The sequence below is a fragment of the Somniosus microcephalus genome, chromosome 22 (assembly GCF_052327205.1).
Source record: "Somniosus microcephalus isolate GS21.2 chromosome 22, FLI_Smic_1.0, whole genome shotgun sequence".
Classification (NCBI taxonomy): domain Eukaryota; kingdom Metazoa; phylum Chordata; class Chondrichthyes; order Squaliformes; family Somniosidae; genus Somniosus; species Somniosus microcephalus.
Window position 1 is genome coordinate 53019017 of NC_141008.1, and position 20254 is coordinate 53039270.

General features: G+C 47.3%; 1 protein-coding gene and 1 long non-coding RNA gene across 5 annotated transcripts in view; one reads left to right on the top strand and one right to left on the bottom strand.

The window, feature by feature from the left end:
- Nucleotides 1-20254, bottom strand: part of dph1 (diphthamide biosynthesis 1) — a 583177-nt gene that overhangs the window by 4902 nt on the left and 558021 nt on the right. For all 4 annotated transcript variants that reach the window (XM_085964755.1, XM_085964756.1, XM_085964754.1 and 1 more), the window contains one exon: nt 17424-17558. In XM_085964755.1, coding sequence (XP_085820881.1) covers nt 17424-17558 — 135 coding nt within the window. The remainder of the gene's footprint in view (nt 1-17423; nt 17559-20254) is intronic.
- On the top strand, nt 1818-18696 carry LOC147102381 (uncharacterized). The gene is made up of 2 exons (XR_015073250.1): nt 1818-2048; nt 18085-18696. It is a non-coding gene; the product is annotated as an uncharacterized LOC147102381 (long non-coding RNA).

A 20254-nucleotide genomic window follows, 5' to 3' on the forward strand; every position in this document is an offset into this window, starting at 1 on the left:
TTCCATTATGGAACAGGCTAAACGAGCCTCCAGCCAAACTGAACTGCCCCGTTGTCAGAATATCGATATGCTTTTACATTACTTTTATTTCTAACAAAGACAAAACAGTAATGTAGACAGAATTGGTTCAAATCATGTTCTCGTAACACTTGTTATTTTCTCCTCAATGATGCTGATAACACACGTAAGCTTTTAAAACCCTGGCTTTTCATCACAGCCGTGGGTTGTTTAAGGTTGTTTACAACAAAGCATGGCTCGGGGAAAAGCAATGATAGGAAGTAACAGTATGGTGTGAAAAGGCATATGGGGCCCTCTCATTTATGTTTGGCAATCGGTTCGGACAACTGGGTGGTCATAAAACATCGGATGGTATTGCATCCAGCAGGGAGAGGATCATAAAAAAGAATGGTATGAAGAGAGATGCCATGTTTTTACTTAGAAAGAAAGAGAGAGACGTGTGGCTAGGCTTGGAGAAGCCATCTTCACAGGCCCTCGGTAAAATCCATGAACGGTAAGTTTTGGACGTGAGGGTAATGTGCGATACTCGCTATGGATGGTTAGGGTGTTTCGGATTAATCTTTTGCCAATCATAAATGAAGTGAATTATCAAACATAATTTCTAGCTTCATGAATCTATTTTATGGGTAAAGGACTTATCCGAGCACCTGCAACCAATCTGAAACGGGACCAACATGTCCCTCAGTTTCTGTTGTAATGTAGGAAACACAGCAGCCAATTTGCGCACAGCAAGCTCCCACAAACAGCAATGACCAGATAGTCTGTTTTTAGGTGTTGGTTGAGGGATATATGTTGGCCCAGGACACCGGGGAGAACTCCCTGCTAGTCTTCAAAATAGTGGCTGTGGGATCTTTTGCACCCACCTGAGAGAGCAGACGGGGCCTCGGTTTGACATCTCATCCGAAAGACGGCACCTCCGACAGAACAGCACTCCCTCAGTACTGGCACTGGGAGTGTCGGCCTGTATTATAGCCTCAAGTCTCTGGAGTGGGGCTTGAACCCACAACTGTCTGACACAGAGTTGAGAGTGCCACCCACTGAGCTACGGCTGACACCTTGGGGCACTTTGAGACACCCTGAAGGCCTGATAAGGCACTATATAAATGGAACTTCTTTCTTTTGGGCTTTGCACAGAAGAGTGAAGACTTGTTGCTCTGCGAATGTTTAATATCACACTTGGAGTACTGTGCACAGCTCTGGTCTCCACATTACGAAAAGGATATAGAGGCACTGGAGAAGGTGCAAAAAAGATTTGCTTGGATGATACCAGAATTGAAAGGCTGTAACTATGAGGACAGGCTGAACAGGCTGGGGCTCTTTTCTCTAGAAACGAGAAGGCTGAGGGGTGACCTGATTATGAAGGGGTTCGATAGGGTAGATGTAGAGAAGATGTTTCCACTTGTGAGGGAGACCAAAACTAGGGGCCATAAATATAAGATAGACACTAATAAATCCACTGGGGAATTCAGGAGAAACTTCTTTACCCAGAGAGTGATGAGAATGTGGAACTCGCTACCACAGGGAGTGGTTGAGGCAAACAGCAGAGATGCGTTTAAGGGAAAGCTGGATAAACACGAGGGAGAAAGGAATAGAAGGTTATGCTGATGGGGTGAGATGAGGAGGGGTGGGAGGAGGCTCGTGTGGAGCATAAACACCGGCACGGACCAGTTGAGCCGAATGGCCTGTTCCTGTGCTGTGGACTCGATGTAATGTGGTTGAAGTGCCAGTTGCCGTCTGTGGATGGCGCTGTTTGCTTTGCAGTGAGCAGATCCCTGGCAGTGCAGGAGGGGAGAGAATAAGTTATGGCAGCAATATACAGTGTCGAGCCAATTTGGGATTTATTTCATAGCAATTAACAATAAAGCAAACACTACTCGAGACCTGAATAAATCTTTAAATGCCAGCAATTCTCCCACTCAACAGCTGCGAAATGGGAAAAATAAATAAAATCTCACAAAGTAGAGAGAGAACAGAGAGGCGAGGACAATGCCAGGGTTTTATTGTCTCCTGGTTTGCTTTCTCCTGCTCAGGTATGTTGAGTGTATCTGTTATGACGTGAATTGGCGCTGGTTTCCCCTCCCCCACCTCAGCTTGTTCCTATTGTCCTCACGCTGTTCAGCTCAATGTCAGACCCACTTTGTAGTTTTCAAAATACATTTGTTTCTGCAGCTGTTTTTTTTAATGAAATGTCCATTAACTGATGTTCCCAGCGTTCCTGTATCTGTAGGAATTCCTGCATTTTACAAGAGAAAGTAACCCCCCCCCCCCGATATGGGATAGGGAGAAAAATAAAGGAAAGCTTGTGGAAAGATTGAGAGAGAGAGAAAGAAAGAGGAGTGAGAGACACAGTGTGGAGAGAGGAAGGGGAGAGGGAAGAATGAAAGAGATAAAGTTGGGGGGCGGGGGAGAGAGAAAAAGTGAAGGAAGGGAGGGAGGGGTGGCCGGAGTTAGAGAGGGAGAGATGGAGAGAGAGAGAGGAAGAGAGGGGGAGGGAGAGAAAATAAAGACTGGAGGAAAGGAGAAAAAGGTAGAGGGGAGAAAGAAAAAGAGAAGCAAGGAAGAAGAGAGAGTGAAGGATATTGAAAGGGAGTGGGGCAGAGAGAGTGAGTGTGGGGGAAAGGGAAAGAGAGCGAGTAAGAGTGAAAGTGAGAATGGGGAGAGTGAGATAGTGTAGAGAGTAAGAGAGAATGAGATGCAGTGAGAGTGGGAGAGAGTAAAAGAGAGATGAGGAGGGGGTGAGGGGTTTGTAAAAGCAGATGTTGTCTTTGGGGGTCAATGTATTGGGAGACGAGGAGCCAGTGCAGATTAGCAAGTGGTGGTACCGGGGGGGAACTTGCTATGGGATGTGGGGTTGCAGACTGTGTCCGGACTGTATTCATCAATTGGCCTCCCACCTCCAACCGCCCAGCCCCCATACTCCCGCCACTGGCCGCTTGGCACGTCAATCCTCGCGGCAAACAGACCCTAATGGTGGCTACAATCCCCTGCACTCCAGAAACAGCTCTATCCGTGGCGTGGTTTTACTAGGGCCGCAGCCTTGCTGTTTGTTGCGAATCCGGTCGGCGCGAAAGGGGAACAGAAGATGTCCCGATGATGTTTCTCCCGGATTGTTCACAGGATCGTCCGGGATATTCCAGGACAATCCGGGAGGGGTTGGCAATCCTAATGGGATAAGGTGCTGGGAGCAGTATTTGGGATACTTTAGAGTTCATGGGATTTGGAAGGCAGGTGAGGAGAGAACTGGAGAAATCGAGCCGAGTGGGGCTGAGGCTTCCAGTAGCAGTGGGGTGAGGCAGGGCTAGGGGTAGGTGTAGGGATAGGGCGAGGGGCAGGGTTAGGGGTAGGGGGAGGGGGAGGGGCAGGGTTAGGGGTACAGGCAGGAAGGGGCAGGTGACAGAGGTATATATTCTTCTGTAAAGCCCGAGGAATTCCAGGTTCATCCCCAACCTGTGCCGAGTTGGCTGATTGCAGCACTCTCACCCGAGTCAGGAGGTCGTGCGGTCAAGTCCCACTTTAGAGACTTGGGTTGGAATTTTAAGCTCCAAAAACGGAAGGGTTTGGGTCAGGTGGGATGTAAAAGTTTTTAAAATCTCAAACCCGACCCCAACCCGCCTCCAATCTGCCCACTTCCGGTTTAACGGAGGCGGAACAGGACGGGGTGGGCGACCAATCCCCTCCCAGGAGGCGGGATGGTCGTTTAAACATTATAATGAGGCTGTGTGCCTCAGATTTAATTCCCATTTTAAATTTCATCCTGGGCAGCCGAGCTTCCTGGGTCTCTGGAAACCCGGCAGCTAAAGGGAGGCGCGAACTGCTGGATCTAGCTTACCTGTTTCCACCCTCTCCCCGCGATCGAACAACACGACGCTTCCAATCTCCCCGCCCTCCCCCCCCCCACCCACCACCTCCGGTCTCCGATCTCCCTCCACCCCAGCCTCCGCCCTCCCCGATGTCTCCGATCCCCCATGTCTCTGACCCTCCGATCAATCCAGGGCCCCTGACCCACGATCTCTCCCTCTGCTCTTCACTCCCAGGAGGAAAGGAAATTGGATGGGGGATGTTCTGACTGGGATGGTGCCACTGGGGCACTAGTGGGAGCCCAGGTCTTCCCGCCCGATAGACAGACAGCTTTTCAATCTGGCTGGTTGTAGCCGGACAACGGAGACAAAAAATGTTACTCAGGTCCTGCCGTTAAATTCGGCTGCCAATCCAGGCTGACATCCCAGTGCAGTGCTGAGGGAGTGCTGCACTGTCGGAGGTGCCGTCTTTCAGATGAGACGTTAAACCGAGGCCCCGTCTGCTCTTTGGGTGGATGTAAAAGATCCCATGTCACTACTTCGAAGAAGAAGATTGGGAGTTCTCCCCGGTGTCCTGGCCAATATTAATCCCTCAACAAACATGACTAATAAATATTTATCTGATCATTACCCCATTGCTGTTTGTGGGATCGTGCTGTGTGCAAATTGGCTGCCGTGTTTCCTACAGTACAACAGTGACTACACTTCAAAAAGTACTTCATCGGCTGTAAAGTGCTTTGGGATGTCCTGAGTTCATGAAAGGCGCTATAAATACAAGTTCTTTTTCTCTTTTGGAACAGAACACACTTTGATCAGGGTTCCTGGGGGGAGAGGAAACATTCATTAACAACTTTGCTGAGATTTTGCATCGTGACGACGCTGTGCTAAGAACTGTGCTTTTCTTGATTTTAAATTACAGCGCTCTCCGGAGACCCTACACCTGCAAGGTTAACTGTCTCTGCTTTACTACAATTAAATGTAGTAACAGAGTTTGGGTCCTGTACACACACTGTCAGTAATATACTATTGATGCTTCATGTGTATGTTTTCAATGTAAACTACCCCAGTGCCTCTGGGCTCTGGTGCTGACAGCAGTCAGACCATTCGTTGCCATTAGTGCCCCAGTGGCACCATGCCAGAGGGCGCTGTGCACCAACCCAGTCAGAACATCCACTATCCAAGTTCCCTTCCTCCTCCCCCTACCCAGAAAGAGGAACTGCAAACTCTGCTCTGAGTGATGGGGCTCAATCTACACCCTCCCACTGTACGGTGCTGTCTCTGTAACCTCCTCCAGCCCTACAACCCTCCGAAATAGCTGCGCTCCTCCAATTATGGCCTCTTGCACATCCCTGATTTTAATCGCTCCGCCATTGGTGGCCGTGCCTTCAGACCTAAGCTCTGGAAATTCCTCTCCCTAAACCTCTCCGCCTCTCTACTTCTCTTTTCTCCTTTTAAGACATTCTTTAAAACCTACCTCTTTGACCAAGCTTTTGGTCACCTGTCCTAATATCTCCTTACGTGGCTCGGTGTCAAAATTTGTTTGATAATCACTCCTGTGAAGTGCCTTGGGACCAATGTCCCCCGTAAGCTACACTGCCTCCTGTGCGGCCTGCCTCCCCCAATACGTGGCCCATTCAAATTTTTGTGCATGTGCGATATCTACAATGGGAAAGCCAGTGAGCGGCCTGCGCGGGACCTCGCAGATGACTGCGCGGCTTAGCGGGCACATTGCTTGGGACGTTTAACTTTGTTAAAGGCACTATATAAATGCGAGTTGTTGTTGTTGTTGGTTATGTCAGTGATTTTTAAAAAATTCATTCTCGGGATGTGGGCGTTGCTGGCAAGGCCAACATTTATTGCCCATCCCTAGTTGCCCTTGAGAAGGTGGTGGTGAGCCGCCTTCTCGAACCGCTGCAGTCTGTGTGTTGAAGATACTCTCACAGTGCTGTTAGGGAGGGAGTTCTAGGATTTTGACCCAGCGATGATCAATGAATGGCAATATATTTCCAAGTCGGAGTAGTGTGTAACTCGGAAGGGAGCCTGGAGGTGATGGTGTTTCCAGCGTCTGCTGCCCTTGTCCTTCTATATGGTAGAGGTCATGGGTTTGGGAGGGCTAAGCAGGGAAAAAATCAGCTGGGGCTCCTGATCCCGATCCGGTAACCACTGCCTGCCCCCCTCACCCCGTGTAAAAGACTTGCATTTCTACAGTGTCTTCAGGACATCCCTTTACAGCCAATGAATTGCTTTTGAAGTGTAGTCACTGTTGTAATGTAGGAAATACCCCAGACAATTTGCGCACAGCAAGCTCCCACAAACAGCAATGTGATAATGACCAGATCATCTGTTTTAATAATGTTGATTGAGGGATTAATATTGACCAGGACATTGGGGAGAACTCCCCTGCTCTTCTTCAAAATAGTGCCATGGGATCTTTTACGTCCATCTGAGAGAGCAGACGGGGCCTCGGTTTAACGTTTCATCAGAAAGACGGCACCTCCGACAGTGCGGCACTCCCTCAGCACTGCGCTGGAGTGTCAGCCTAGAATTTTGTGCTCAAGTCTCTGGAGTGGGACTTGAACCCACGACCGTCTGACTCAGAGGCGAGAGTGCTGCCCACTGAGCCACAGCTGGCACAGCACCGGTCTCGGCTGTGACACCCTCCAGAGTCGAATGACCAGCCGGCAATCACCGTCAGGGGTCCGCACGCGAAGGGTGGGCAGCTGGGGTGTGAGCCTGAAGATCACCGTCGAAGGGTACACCAGGACGAGTCTGAGCCCCCCAGAGGGGTTAGTCAGATACCGACTGCTGGACACAGAGTGTGTGGACAATCGCCCAGGGCCACAAGCGTGTTGTGGAAGATATTTATTCTCAAATTTCCTTTTAATTATTAAGACAGATGTGTTGCTTTATGAAGACAGGAGGGGATACAGACTTAGAAAGACTTGCATTTATATAGCACCTTTCACAACCTCGGGACGCCCAAAGTGCTTTACAGCCAATGATGTACTTTTGAAGTCACTGTTGTAATGTAGGAAATGGCAGCACAGGCCAACCTCTGACCCCGGGATCGCGCTCCCGTGAAGCGCCTTGGGGATGTTTTACTAAGTTGTTGTTGTTGACGAGTTGTTGTTGTTCAATCAGCATCCAAAGGTGACAGAAATTTGTCAAAGGGTTGCCCTTTTCACAAGAAGCGAGAACGAAAAGCTTGCTTTGAAAAGCTAACAACTCGCCCATTCCTGAAATTTTTTATGGCACCAATTCTTTTTCCAGCAATGCACATTTTTCACTAAATTGCCGCCTCTCCTCGTTAAACGTCTTTAAACAGAAGTGATAAATAAAGGCTAACGATGATGGGCAGACGGTGTGGCAGGAGGGCTGCCTGCGATTGGCGGGTCAGGGGCGAGGGGAATTTACTAAGAGCTGTATGTTTGCTTGTCGTTATGTTTTAAAAGGCACCCGTGTTCACACCAAAGCAATGAAGTATCTTTAATAGCTGAAGGGTATTGATTGCTTCGCCTAGTGTTCGTTGCAGCACTTGCTGTAAAATCTAAGAGATGCAGTTAAAAGGCACTCAATTCCAGCTAATCAGGAGTCTGAAGTGAAACATCCCAACAAAGGCTTTATTGATGAGCATGTTTAGAAACAGTTCAGGAACCGATGTGCCACAATTCATCAATCCCTTGGTACTGGGGGAAATCGAGCCCTCTTCACAGCAAATTAACACCACGCACATTATATGACACGGTCCCCCACCACCTAAAAGGTCCACATTTAAAACGGTCGGTCGCTTGTATCGGGCAAAATGCGATCACTATTACCCATTTGGGTAATCTAGGCTGACACTACAGTGCAGTACTGAGGCAGTGCTGCAACGTCGGAGGTGCTGTCATTTGGATGAGACGTAAAATATCCCACGGCAGTATTCGAAGAAGAACAGGTGTGTCCTGGCCAATATTTATCCCTCAACCAACGTCACTAAAACAGATGTTCTTGTCATTTATCTCAAAACTAGTTGTGGGACCTTGCTGTGCGCAAATTGGCGTTTCCTACATTACAACAGAGACTACACTTCAAAAGTACTTCATTGGCTGTAAAGTGCTTTGGGACGTCCTGAGGTCATGAAAGGCGCTATAGAAATGCAAGTCTTTCTTCCAAATAACCTACTAAATGTATCAGTGGGACAGTTTGGATGATATTTTTCATGGCTTGCTGAACCAGTTATGTACTGGAGGTATCTCATCGATGCTCAGACACTGAACACTCAGGGAACACTGTTTTTCTGGGGCTCCTTTACGTCAGCAGCTTCACGCCTGTGTCTGTGTCACAGGCAATCTCTGCAACCTGTCCCACCCCCACACCAGACGGACTGATGACAACCATCCCAGTCACAGCCCTGCTCTTTCGGTTGTGATGACGTGAAGAGCAATCGTGAGTGAGGTCTGGAAATAAACAGCCTGCTGGAGTTAATCTAGATAGAGTGGGGGCTGGTACTATTGATGCAGGGAGTAAATGCACCATGTGGCTCGGTACTGAGCCACACAGGCCGGAAGGCCCAGGTTTCAGGCAATGGCCTATGCCTAGTTGGCTGATCTCAGCGGGCTCTGAGCGCCACACTTAGCCTCAGCACCACTGGGCGCAGCTGGGGATGGTGGACAATGTTCCCTTTAATTTTTTTTGGGTGCACGACCCATTCAAAATACCGTGCATGCGTGGTTTTTCCTAAATAAAAGCCGGTGAGCTGGCTGTGCGGGAGCTGCAGAATGCTGCGCGGGAGCTGCAGAATGCTGCGCGGCTGCACAGCTTAAGGGGAACATTGGTGGTGGAATCAGTCAAGGATCCTGGTCCTGATCAAGTGAGTCTTGGTGGAACTGCAAGTTTGTGTACGATGGGTGAGGAGTGGGCTGAGCTGTGAAGTGCCTGATGGTTAAATAGCCTGCCACACACTCTGTGTACAAAACTGAGCCAAGGGCTGGAGCTGAACTAGGGAACTATACCCAGTATAGGGTCAACACCTTCAGATTTCATATCTCATAAAATGTTTCCACAACTGGACTAAAACTACGCTTAAACTATGCAAGAGTAGGAATAGACTGGATGTTGGGCGGTTCTTCATTTCCCCGAGAGTAGTGAGCCTCTGGAAGCAAAGAGTTGGAATAAACGGGTCGTTTTCCGAGTGGCAGGCAGTGACTAGTGGGGTACCGCAAGGATCGGTCCTAGGACCCCAGCTGCTCACAATATATATTAATGATCTGGACGAGGGAATTGGATGTAATATCTCCAAATTTGCAGACGACACAAAGCTGGGTGGGAGGGTAAGCTGTGAGGAGGATGTCATGAAACTCCAGTATGATTTGGACAGGTTGGGTGATTGGGCAGAAACATGGCAAATGCACTATAATGTGGATAAATGTGAGGTTATCCACTTTGGTGGCAAAAACAGGAAGGCAGATTATTATTTGAATGGCAATAGATTGGAAGAAGGGGAAGTGCAAAGAGACCTGGGTGTTCTTGTGCACCAGTCGCTGAAGGTAAGCATGCAGGTGCAGCAGGTGGTTAAGAAGGCAAATGGTATGTTGGCCTTCGTAGCAAGAAGGTTCGAGTACAGGAACAAGGATGTCTTGCTACAGTTGTACAGGGCCTTGGTGAGACCACACCTTGAGTATTGTGTGCAGTTTTGGTCGCGTTACCTGAGGAAGGACGTTCTTGCCATGGAAGGAGTGCAGCGAAGATTCACCAGGCTGATACCTGGGATGGCAGGAATGACGTATGAGGAGAGATTGTGTCGATTGGGCTTATACTCACTGGAGTTTAGAAGATTGAGAGGGGATCTTATCGAAACCTATAAAATTCTGTCAGGCCTGGACAGATTAGATGCAGGAAGGATGTTTCTGATGGCCGGGGAGTCCAGAACCAGGGGTCACAGTCTAAGGATAAGGGGTAAGCCATTTAGGACTGAAATGAGGAGGAATTTCTTCACCCAGAGAGTGGTGAACCTGTGGAATTCTCTGCCACAGAGGGCGGTGGAGGCCAGTTCATTAAATATATTCAAGAAAGAGTTGGATATATTTCTTAAGGCTAAAGGGATCAAGGGATATGGGGAGAAGGCAGGGACAGGGTACTGAATTTGGATGATCAGCCATGATCTCATTGAATGGCAGAGCAGGCTCGAAGGGCCGAATGGCCTACTTCTGCTCCTATCTTCTATGTTTCTATGAATACATTGCTGGCTGGTGTGGTGGGTGCTGACTCTGTATACCTTCAAGACAAGTTGGACCGGTTCTTGACTGGGGCAGAGGTCGCATCATATAGAAGCTTTTACAGGCGGAGCAGGCTTGAAGGGCCGAATGGCCTACTCCTGCTCCTATTTTTCTAATACTTGGTCCATGTGATCCCCTGGATTGGTTTCAACAGGCAATGTTCTCTTTAAGCTGTGCGCCTGCGCAGTGCTCCAGGGGACCTCCAGGGCTTGCCGGCTGCTCAATGTTAAAGCCGCGCATGCGCTGTGTTTTGAATGGCCTGTGCAACCCCTTGAAGGGGCCAAAAATAATTACAGGAAACATTGCTGAGGGGGTCAGAGAGGAATTTTGGCATGCACAATGTAATAAGGTACAGTTCAGGTCAGTCTCCTCTCTGCTGGCTGCTGCCATGAAATCATTTAAGGACAGTGTGAACCCTGCTGGTTTTAGCTCACAGCAGAAAAACTGCTCCTTAATTTAGCATTGGCACAAATTTGTTAATCTCACATAGAGGCTGCAAGAATGTCTAGTTGAGGAAATAGAGATGTCACGTTACATTGGGGGCACTCTTAGTTTGGGACACTGAGGGCGCTGTTCTCAGTTTGGGACATTGGGGGCGCTGTTCTCAGTTTGGGACATTGGGGGCGCTGTTCTCAGTTTGGGACATTGGGGGTGCTGTTCTCAGTTTGGTACATTGGGGGCGCTGTTCTCAGTTTGGTACATTGGGGGCGCTGTTCTCAGTTTGGTACATGGGGCGCTGTTCTCAGTTTGGTACATTAGGGCTGCTGTTCTCAGTTTGGTACATTGGGGGCGCTGTTCTCAGTTTGGTACATTGGGGGCGCTGTTCTCAGTTTGGTACATTGTTGGGCGCTCTTCCCAGTTTGGGACATTGAGGGCGCTGTTCTCAGTTTGATACATTAGGGGGCGCTGTTCTCAGTTTGGTACATTGGGGGCGTGGTTCCCAGTTTGGTAAATTGGGGGCGCTGTTCTCAGTTTGGAACATTGGGGGCGCTGTTCTCAGTTTGGGACATTGGGGGCGCTGTTCTCAGTTTGGTACATTGGGGCGTTGTTCTCAGTTTGGGACATTGGGGGCGCTGTTCTCAGTTTGGTTCATTGGGGGCGCTGTTCTCAGTTTGGTACATTGGGGCGCTGTTCTCAGTTTGGGACATTGGGGGCGCTGTTCTCAGTTTGGGACATTGGGGGTGCTGTTCTCAGTTTGGGACATTGGGGGCGCTGTTCTCAGTTTGGGACATTGGGAGCGCTGTTCTCAGTTTGGTACATTGGGGGCGCTGTTCTCAGTTTGGAACATTGGGGTCGCTGTTCTCAGTTTGGGACATTGGGGGCGCTGTTCTCAGTTTGGTACATGGGGTGCTGTTCTCAGTTTGGGACATTGGGGACGCTGTTCTCAGTTTGGGACATTGGGGGCGCTGTTCTCAGTTTGGGACATTGGGGGCGCTGTTCTCAGTTTGGGACATTGGGGGCGCTGTTCTCAGTTTGGGACATTGGGGGTGCTGTTCTCAGTTTGGGACATTGGGGGCGCTGTTCTCAGTTTGGGACATTGGGGGCGCTGTACTCAGTTTGGGACATTGGGGGCGCTGTACTCAGTTTGGGACATTGGGGGCGCTGTACTCAGTTTGGGACATTGGGGGCGCTGTTCTCAGTTTGGGACATTGGGGGCGCTGTTCTCAGTTTGGGACATTGGGGGCACTGTTCTCAGTTTGGGACATTGGGGGCGCTGTTCTCAGTTTGGGACATTGGGGGCACTGTTCTCAGTTTGGGACATTGGGGGCGCTGTTCTCAGTTTGGGACATTGGGGGCGCTGTTCTCAGTTTGGTACATGGGGGCGCTGTTCTCAGTTTGGGACATTGGGGGCACATTTTTTGGCACCTAACTGGTGTCACGGCTGACCTGGAATGTTCAATACTAAACAATGGGGTGATAAGGTAGGAAAATGTACCATTCCTCACTGAGATATGGTACTGAATTATACAGACCACGAAGTCCCCGATTCAATTTCTGGTCTATGTTGAGTTAGCTGGTCTCAGGAAGGGGTCTACAACTGGCCGAGTTCCCAAGCTGGATCACTATCTAGTGAACCTTGCCGGAAAGTGTAAGCATGAGTGTGGATGCTAAGTGAGGCCAGGATCAGGTTAAACAGCCCGCATAGTTGAATCATTGAGCGACTGTCCAGCCTACACATGACAATTGACCACTGGATTGGTCTACAGGAAAGATAGGGAAAATGGCAGAGGGGAGTGTGTATAGTGATTAAGGATGAAATCACTTCAATGATAAGAGAGAATATAAAGAGAGGTAAGCAGGCAGTGGTGACTTTATGGATAGAATTAAGAAATAGGGTTGGATTTAAGACTGTAGTGGGAGTTGTGTATAGGCCCCCTGGTAGCAGTTGTGAAGTGCTAGATTGTATAAATGCAGAGATTAGACAAGCATGTAGTAAAGGCAGAGTGGCTTTAATGGGGGATTTTAACTTTCATATAGATTGGGATAAGCAGACTAGCACCTGTCAGAAAGGTAGTGAATTTCTTGAGGGTGTCTGGGATAGTTTTCTACAATATGTCCCAGAGACAACAAGGGGGAAAGCCATATTAGATTTAGTAATGAGTAATTAGCCAGATTTAGTTAACAGCCTAACTGTGCGTGAACATTTATCCAATAGTGATCATAACATGATCGAGTTCAACGTAGCGTTTGAAAGGGAGAAACATGAAACAGCTACTAAGATTCTAGATTTAGGTAAGGCCGACTTCAACATAATGAGGCAGAGACTGTGCACAGTAAACTGGGCAAATCTGTAAATGGGTAAAACGACAGAAGTTCAGTGGGAGATGTTTAAAACAGAATTTAATGTGATACAGAACCAGTTTATACCCCTGAGGGGCAAGAGCTCTAGTTGCCCAAAAAAAGCCATGGACAACTAAAGAGGTAAGAGACAGCATAAAACTAAAGGAAAGGGTATACAAAAATACAAAAATAGCACAGATCCTGGCGAATGGGAAAGATACAAAGAACAGCAAAGGGTCACAAAACAGATAGTAAGAGCTACAAAAAGGGAGTATGAAAAGAAACTTGCAAGGGATGTCAAAATCAATACGAAGAATTTTTACAATTACATTAGGAAAAAGAGGGTGGTCAGGAACAAGGTTGGCCCCTTAAAAACTGAAAGTGGCGATATTGTCGATGACATTGGGGAAATGGCAGACATGTTGAATAATTACTTTGCGTCAGTATTAACAGTAGAAGAGGAAATCCCAAAGAAACTAATATTGTATCGGGGACAGGGACTCAATAAAATTAACGTAAGTAAAATAACAGTAATGAAGAAAATAATGGCACTAAAGAGTGACAAATCCCCAGGACCAGGTGGTTTCCATCCCAGGGTTTTAAAGGAAGTAGGTGAGCACATTGCAGATGCCCGAACTATAATCTTCCAAAGTTCTCTCGATTCATGAACTGTTCCTTTAGATTGGAAAATTGCACGTCACTCTGCTACTTAAGAATGGCGAGAGAGGGAAACCAGGGAATTATAGACCAGTTAGCCTAACACCTGTTGTCGGGAAATTGCTAGAATCTATAATTAAGGATAGGGTGACTGAACACCTCGAAAATTTTCAGTTGATCAGAGAGAGCCAGCATGGATGTGTAAAAGGTAGGTCATGCCTGACAAACCTGATTGAATTTTTTGAGGAGGTGACTAAAGTAGTGGACAGGGGAATGTCTATGGATGTTATTTATATGGACTTCCAGAAGGCATTTGATAAAGTCCCACATAAGAGACTGTTAACTAAGGTAGAAGCCCACGGAATTGAAGGCAAATTATTGACCTGGTTGCAAATTGGCTGAGCAGCAAGAGACAGAGAGTAGGGATAATGGGTAGGTACTCAAATTGGCAGGATGTGACTAGTGGTGTCCCGTGTTGGAACCTCAACTAGTCACAGTATTTATTAACGACTGAGATGATGGCATAGAAAGTCATATATCCAAATTTGCCGATAACACAAAACTAGGTGACATTGTAGGCCGTGTAGATGAAAGTATAAAATTACAAAGGGTTATTGATAGATTAAATGAATGGGCAAAACTGTGGCAAATGGATTTCAATATAAGTAAAGGTGAGGTCATCCACTTTGGACCTAAACAGGATAGAACAGGGTACTTTCTAAATGGTGAAAAGCTACAAACAGTGGAGGTCCAAAGAGACTTGGGGGTCCAGGTACATCGATCATTAAAACATCATGAACAGAAAATAATCAAAAAGGCTAATCTAGAGGACTAGAATACAAGGGAGGTAGAAGATATGCTGCAGCTGTACAAAACCCTGGTTAGACCACACCTGGAGTACTGTGAGCAGTTCTGGGCACCGCACCTTAGGAAGGATATATTGGCCTTGGAGGGAGTGGAGCGTAGGTTTACCAGAATGACACCCGGACTTCAAGGGTTAAGTTATAAGGAGAGATTACACAAATTAGGGTTGTACTTCCTAGAATTTAGAAGATTAAGGGTGATCTGATCGAATTTTTCAAGATATTAAGGGGGACAGATAGGGTAGATAGAGAGAAACTATTTCTGCTGGTTGGGGAGTCTAGGACTGGGGGCAGAGTCTACAAATTAGAGCCGGACCTTTCAGGAGTGAAATTAGGAAACACTTCTACACACATAGGGTGGTAGAAGTTTGGAACTCTCTTCCGCAAACGGCAATTGATGCTAGATCAATTGTTAATTTTAAATCTGAGATTGATAGATTTTTGTTAACCATAGGTATTGAGGGATATGGGCCAAAGGCGGGTATATGGAGTTAGGTCGCAGATCAGCCCTGATCTCTTTGAAAGGCGGAACAGGCTCGAGGGGCTGAATGGCCTCCTCCTGTCCCTAAGTTCCTATGATAGGGTACTGGAGGGTGTCTGGCATTTGTTTCCCTACATTACAACACTGACTACAATTCAAAAATACCTCATTGGCTGTAAAGCGCTTTGGGACGTCCTGAGGTTGTGAAAGGCGCTATAGAAATGCAAGTCTTTTTTTTGTGGATCTGCACCCCAAGAGGCACCAAGGAGAGAAGGGGAAACATGGTGGTATCAACAAGGAGAGTTTAAGATTTTAATCTTAAAATTAAAGCTAGGCCATTTAAAAGTGAAATTGGGAAGCACTTTTTCATACAAAGGGCAGTGGAAATCTGGAACCCTCTTCCCCCAAAAGGTTGGGGATGTTGGGGATCAATTAAAACTTTTAAAGACTGAGATCAATAGATTTTTGTTAGGTAAGGGTATCAAGGGATATGGTAAATGGCGTTGAGGTACTGATCAGCCATGAAGTAATAGAATGGCAGAATAGGTTCGAGGGGCAGAATGTCCTGTTTCTAAGGGGGACACATTCTGGTAAGACGTGTTACATGAATACAAACCTCAGTCTAGTCCTCCCTCCCCACACTTGATCCTATTTGAAAATGTGGCCAAAGCCCCAGTCACACCAGTGACCCAGGCCATTAATGAACTGTGAACAAGCACCTCAAATATAACCAGAGTGCACCTGCCTCGGCTCAGCAGTTCAAGCTTGCCATTGAAACTAAATAAAATATATGAAAATGATTTTTGTTTTGTTCATTTAATTCCAAACTGCGTTCTGTGACAATGAATAATGTTACATTACAGTTGCTAAAGGACACTGCAACAGTGTAATAGATATCAGGCAAGAGTCTGATGTGCTTTTTGCCTGTACCTGAATCTAATGGATGATAATTGCTTACTTATGGAATTCCTCTTGATTGCAGATCTATTATCCAAGCTCAGTGCTTGTGTTTCAATGCACAATTTCACAAAACGATGATTAAGTGGCCCGATCTGTGCTAAATGTCATTACACATTGTCCTTTCTGTTTTCTAATTCACTGTTTTCTTCCTAAACGCCCCTCCCTTTTTTGTGAGTCATTCCGAGCAGCTTGCTTTCAGAGGGAGGGTGATGTGTTGGAGGGAGGGTTCAAGCACGATTCTGGAATCCCTCCATGGCTTCGCCCCACTCCCTATCTCTGTAACCTCCTCCAGCCCCACAACCCTCCAAGGGTAACCACCTCGGGTTCTTTTGCCAATCACCCTAAACCTGTGCCCTCTCGTTATTGACCCTTCAGCCACTGGAAAGAATTTCTCTTTACTCTATCTAAACCCTTCATGATTTTAAACACCTCTATCAAATCTCCTCTTAGCCTTCTCTGCTCCAAGGAGAACAACCCCAACTTAGAACATAAGAATTAGGAGCAGGAGTAGACCATATGGCCTCTCGAGCCAGCTCCACCATTCAATAAGATCATGGCTGATCTTCGACCTCAATTCCACTTTCCTGCCCGATCCCCATATTCCTTGATTCCCCTAGAGCCCAACAATCTATCAATCTCGGCCTTGAATATACTCAACAACTCAGCATCCACAGCCCTTTGGGGCAGAGAATTCCAAAGATTCATAACCCCTCTGAGTGAAGAAATTCCACCTCATCTCAGTCTTAAATGGCCGACCCCTTATCCTGAGACTATGACCCCTAGTTCTAGACTCTCCAGCCAGGGGGAAACAACCTCTCAGCATCTACCCTGTCAATCCCTCTCAGAATCTTATGTGTTTCACTGAGATCACCGCTCATTCTTCTAAACTCCAGAGAGTATCGGCCCAATCTACTCAATCTCTCCTCATAGGACAACCCTCTCATCCCAGGGATCAATCTAGTGAACCTTCGTTGCACCGCCTCCAAGGCAAGTATATCCTTCCTTAGATAAGGAGACCAAAACTGTGCACAGTACTCCAGGTGTGATCTCACCAAAGCCCTGTACAACTATAGTAAGACTTCCTTACTCTTGTCGTCCAGCCCCCTTGCAATAAAGGCCAACATGCCTTTTGCCTTCCTAATTGCTTGCTGTACCTGCATGCTAACTTTCTGTGTTTCCTGTATGAGGACACCTAAATCTCTCTGAACACCAACATTTAATGGTTTCTCACCATTTAAAAAATATTCTGTAGAGGAAATGGAGTAAATAACCTCACATTTCCCCACATTACACTCCATCTGCCACCTTATTGCCCACTCACTTAACCTGTCTATATCCCTTTGCAGGCTCTCTAGTCTATCTCGCTTTCTAGCTTCTCTAGTCTATCCACATAACTGTAATCCCTCATCCCTGGAACCATTCTAATAAATCTCTTTTGCACCCTCTCCAAAACCTTCATGTCCTTCCTAAAGTGTGGTGTCCAGAATTGGACACAATACTTCAGATGGTGGACTGTTGCACACTTGCCATCTGTACTTGCTCTCAAACCCATACAAACCACCAACAGCATCAAGAGATAAAATACGACCCACTTTGAGTCTCAACTCACCTCTGTGGCCTTTTTCGCCCTCCTTACGGGTTGGTGGGTCACATGGTTGACGGTCCATGGACCGAGCGACTGATTGGCGTAAAAGTCCATCGGGTATTGTTGCTGCCACTCGACTTCCTTGAGAACCACAGCTGCCTAAACACAGAGGGAGGAAACCAGAACACATTGAGACCAGGAGCCCATGGGATACACTTGGTCACAACTCCAATAAAACTGCTGGCTTAACACTCGCTTCCTTCCCCTTGGATGTTTCATCATTTTTATCACCTACTGTCCCCAGGTGAGAGGTTGGCTGGGTCAGACTACCTGGCCCCAGACCTCAATAAAAGGCTACCTGGCCCCAGACCTCTATAGATAGTTACCTGTTCCTAGACCTCTATAACTGGCCACCTGAACCCAGATCTCTATAACTTGGCTACCTGTTCCTAGACCTCAATAACTTGGCCACCTGACCCCAGATCTCTATAAATGGCTACCTGGTCCCAGACCTCTATAAAAGGCTACCTGGCCCCAGACCTCTATAGATGTCTACCTGCTCCTAGACCTCTATAACTGGCTATCTGACCCCAGACCTATATAAATGGCTACCTGGCCCCTGTTCCCTATAAATGGGTTCATACTCCTGGACCTCTATCAATGCTGTTCTCTATCTAACTGCTAGGAATTGTTCTGAGGGTTTCCCAGGAGCTGCCCGTGCGGGGAAAACGCAGAACATGGAGCTTTCGCCACCACCATCCTTGTGCAGAATGTTACTGCATCGTCCCGAGCTGGTTTCACCAAGCAGACAGCTGCCCTGGTGTCCTGGGGAGACGCCTATTTTTAGGCCCTGCCGCACTTTATGAAGAATGGCTGCCCCTCGTGCTGGAGACGGCGAGTCGCGAGAGACGGTGAGAGCTCGGCATCACTGCGGAGGATTTATGGTGCTTATCTGATTGGATCAGGACTCCTGGTGTGACCTTTATTTTTAAGCAGCAGAAGCAGTAGATATAATGAATGAATCTGAACTCCTGGCTGCTCTCTCTCCTGGATAGCCTTATCTTGAATAATTGATATAATTAATCTTTTTATTTCATTTCCTCTCCGTGTGCGGTTAAAGCTTAATTATCAATTGTTTGTTGCAAATTACAATTGTGTTATTTCCCCCATATTATTTAACAATCGATGCTCTGCTTGCTGATTGATGTCGTGAGGCTGTGTTGCATTCGATCTTCCTTTTACATCTGTTTGTTTCTAAGTGATTTAAAAAAAAATAAAACATATATTTCTTTCCCTCTCTCGGTATCCTCTGGAATTTCCGCTATCCATTCTCAGATGCTACTGTGGTTCCGCCACCAACCAGCAGGGGGTTGCAGTGGTGCTACCTCGGTTACCATGACAGCACTGAGGCCGCAGGCTGCATCACGGCCTATGTGGAGAGGGTGGCCGCTCAGATTAAGGTTGCCGACCCTCCAAGGATTGCCCTGGAGTCTCCAGGAATTAAAGATTAATCTCCAGGACAACTGCTGCCAGCAAAACCCAGGAGAAAAATCATTGGGGCAATTTTTTTAAATATTCGTTCACGGGATGTGGATGTCGCTGGCAAAGCCAGCATTTATTGCCCATCCCTAATTGCCTTCGAGAAGGCGGTTGGTGAGCCGCCTTCTTGAATACAACTGAGTGGCTTGCTAAGCCATTTCCGAGGGCAGTTAAGAGTTAGGTGTCAACCGTGGCTCAGTGGGCAGCACACTCGCCTCTGAGTCAGAAGGTTGTGGGTTCACAGTCCCACTCCAGGGACTTGAGCACATAAATCTAGGCTAACACTCCAGCGCAGTGCTGAGGGAGTGCTACACTGCCAGATGTGCCGCCTTTCCGAAGAGACCTTAAACCGAGGCCCCGTCTGCTCTCTCAGGTGGACGTAAAAGATTCCATGGCACTATTTCGAAGAAGAGCAGGGGAGTTATCCCCGATGTCCTGGCCAATATTTATCCCTCAACCAACATAACAAAAACAGATTATCTGGTCATTATCACATTACTGTTTGTGGGAGCTTGCTGTGCACAAATTGGCTGTCGTGTTTCCCACATTACAACAGTGACTCCACTTCAAAAAGTACTTCATTGGCTGTAAAGCGCTTTGAGACGTCCGGTGGTCGTGAAAGGCGCTATATAAATGCAAGTCTTTCTTTTTTTCTTTCTTTCAATCACATTGCTGTGGGTCTGGAGTCGCATGTAGGTCAGATTGGGTAAGGACGGCAGATATCCTTACCTAAAGGACATTAGTTGAACCAGATGGGGTTTTACGACAATCCGGTAGTTTCATGGTCATTATTATTGATACTAGCTTTTTATTTATTCCAGATTAATTTTAATTAACTGAATTTAAATTCCCCAGCTGCCATGGTGGGATTTGAACACACGTGTCCGGATCATTAAAAGATTGTGTTTTAAAAAAAATTCTGTGAACATTTTTGTTTACTAATTATAAAAATATCAGACATGGGAAATAAGGGCTGTTTGACTGACAGTCAAGAATCATCAAATCGGGTAATGAGGCGTCTATTCGCTTTCCAATTAGTGAGGGAAGGTGGAGCACTGCGATGATGGGCGTGTCGGGTGACCAATGGCGGGAGTGCGGGGGCGGGGTGGTTGGTGGCAGGAGGTCATGTGACGCCACCTCCAGGAATGTCTCCAACCGGAGTTGGCAATGCTAACTCAGATCGGCAGCACAGATCCTCTGCGGTGACGCCGAGCTCGCACCGTCCCTTTGTGACTGGCAGTCTCTAGCGCAAGATACAGCCGCTTTTGTCGAATGGGCAATGTACCACATAGTCAGTCGCCATCTCAAGAGCCAGC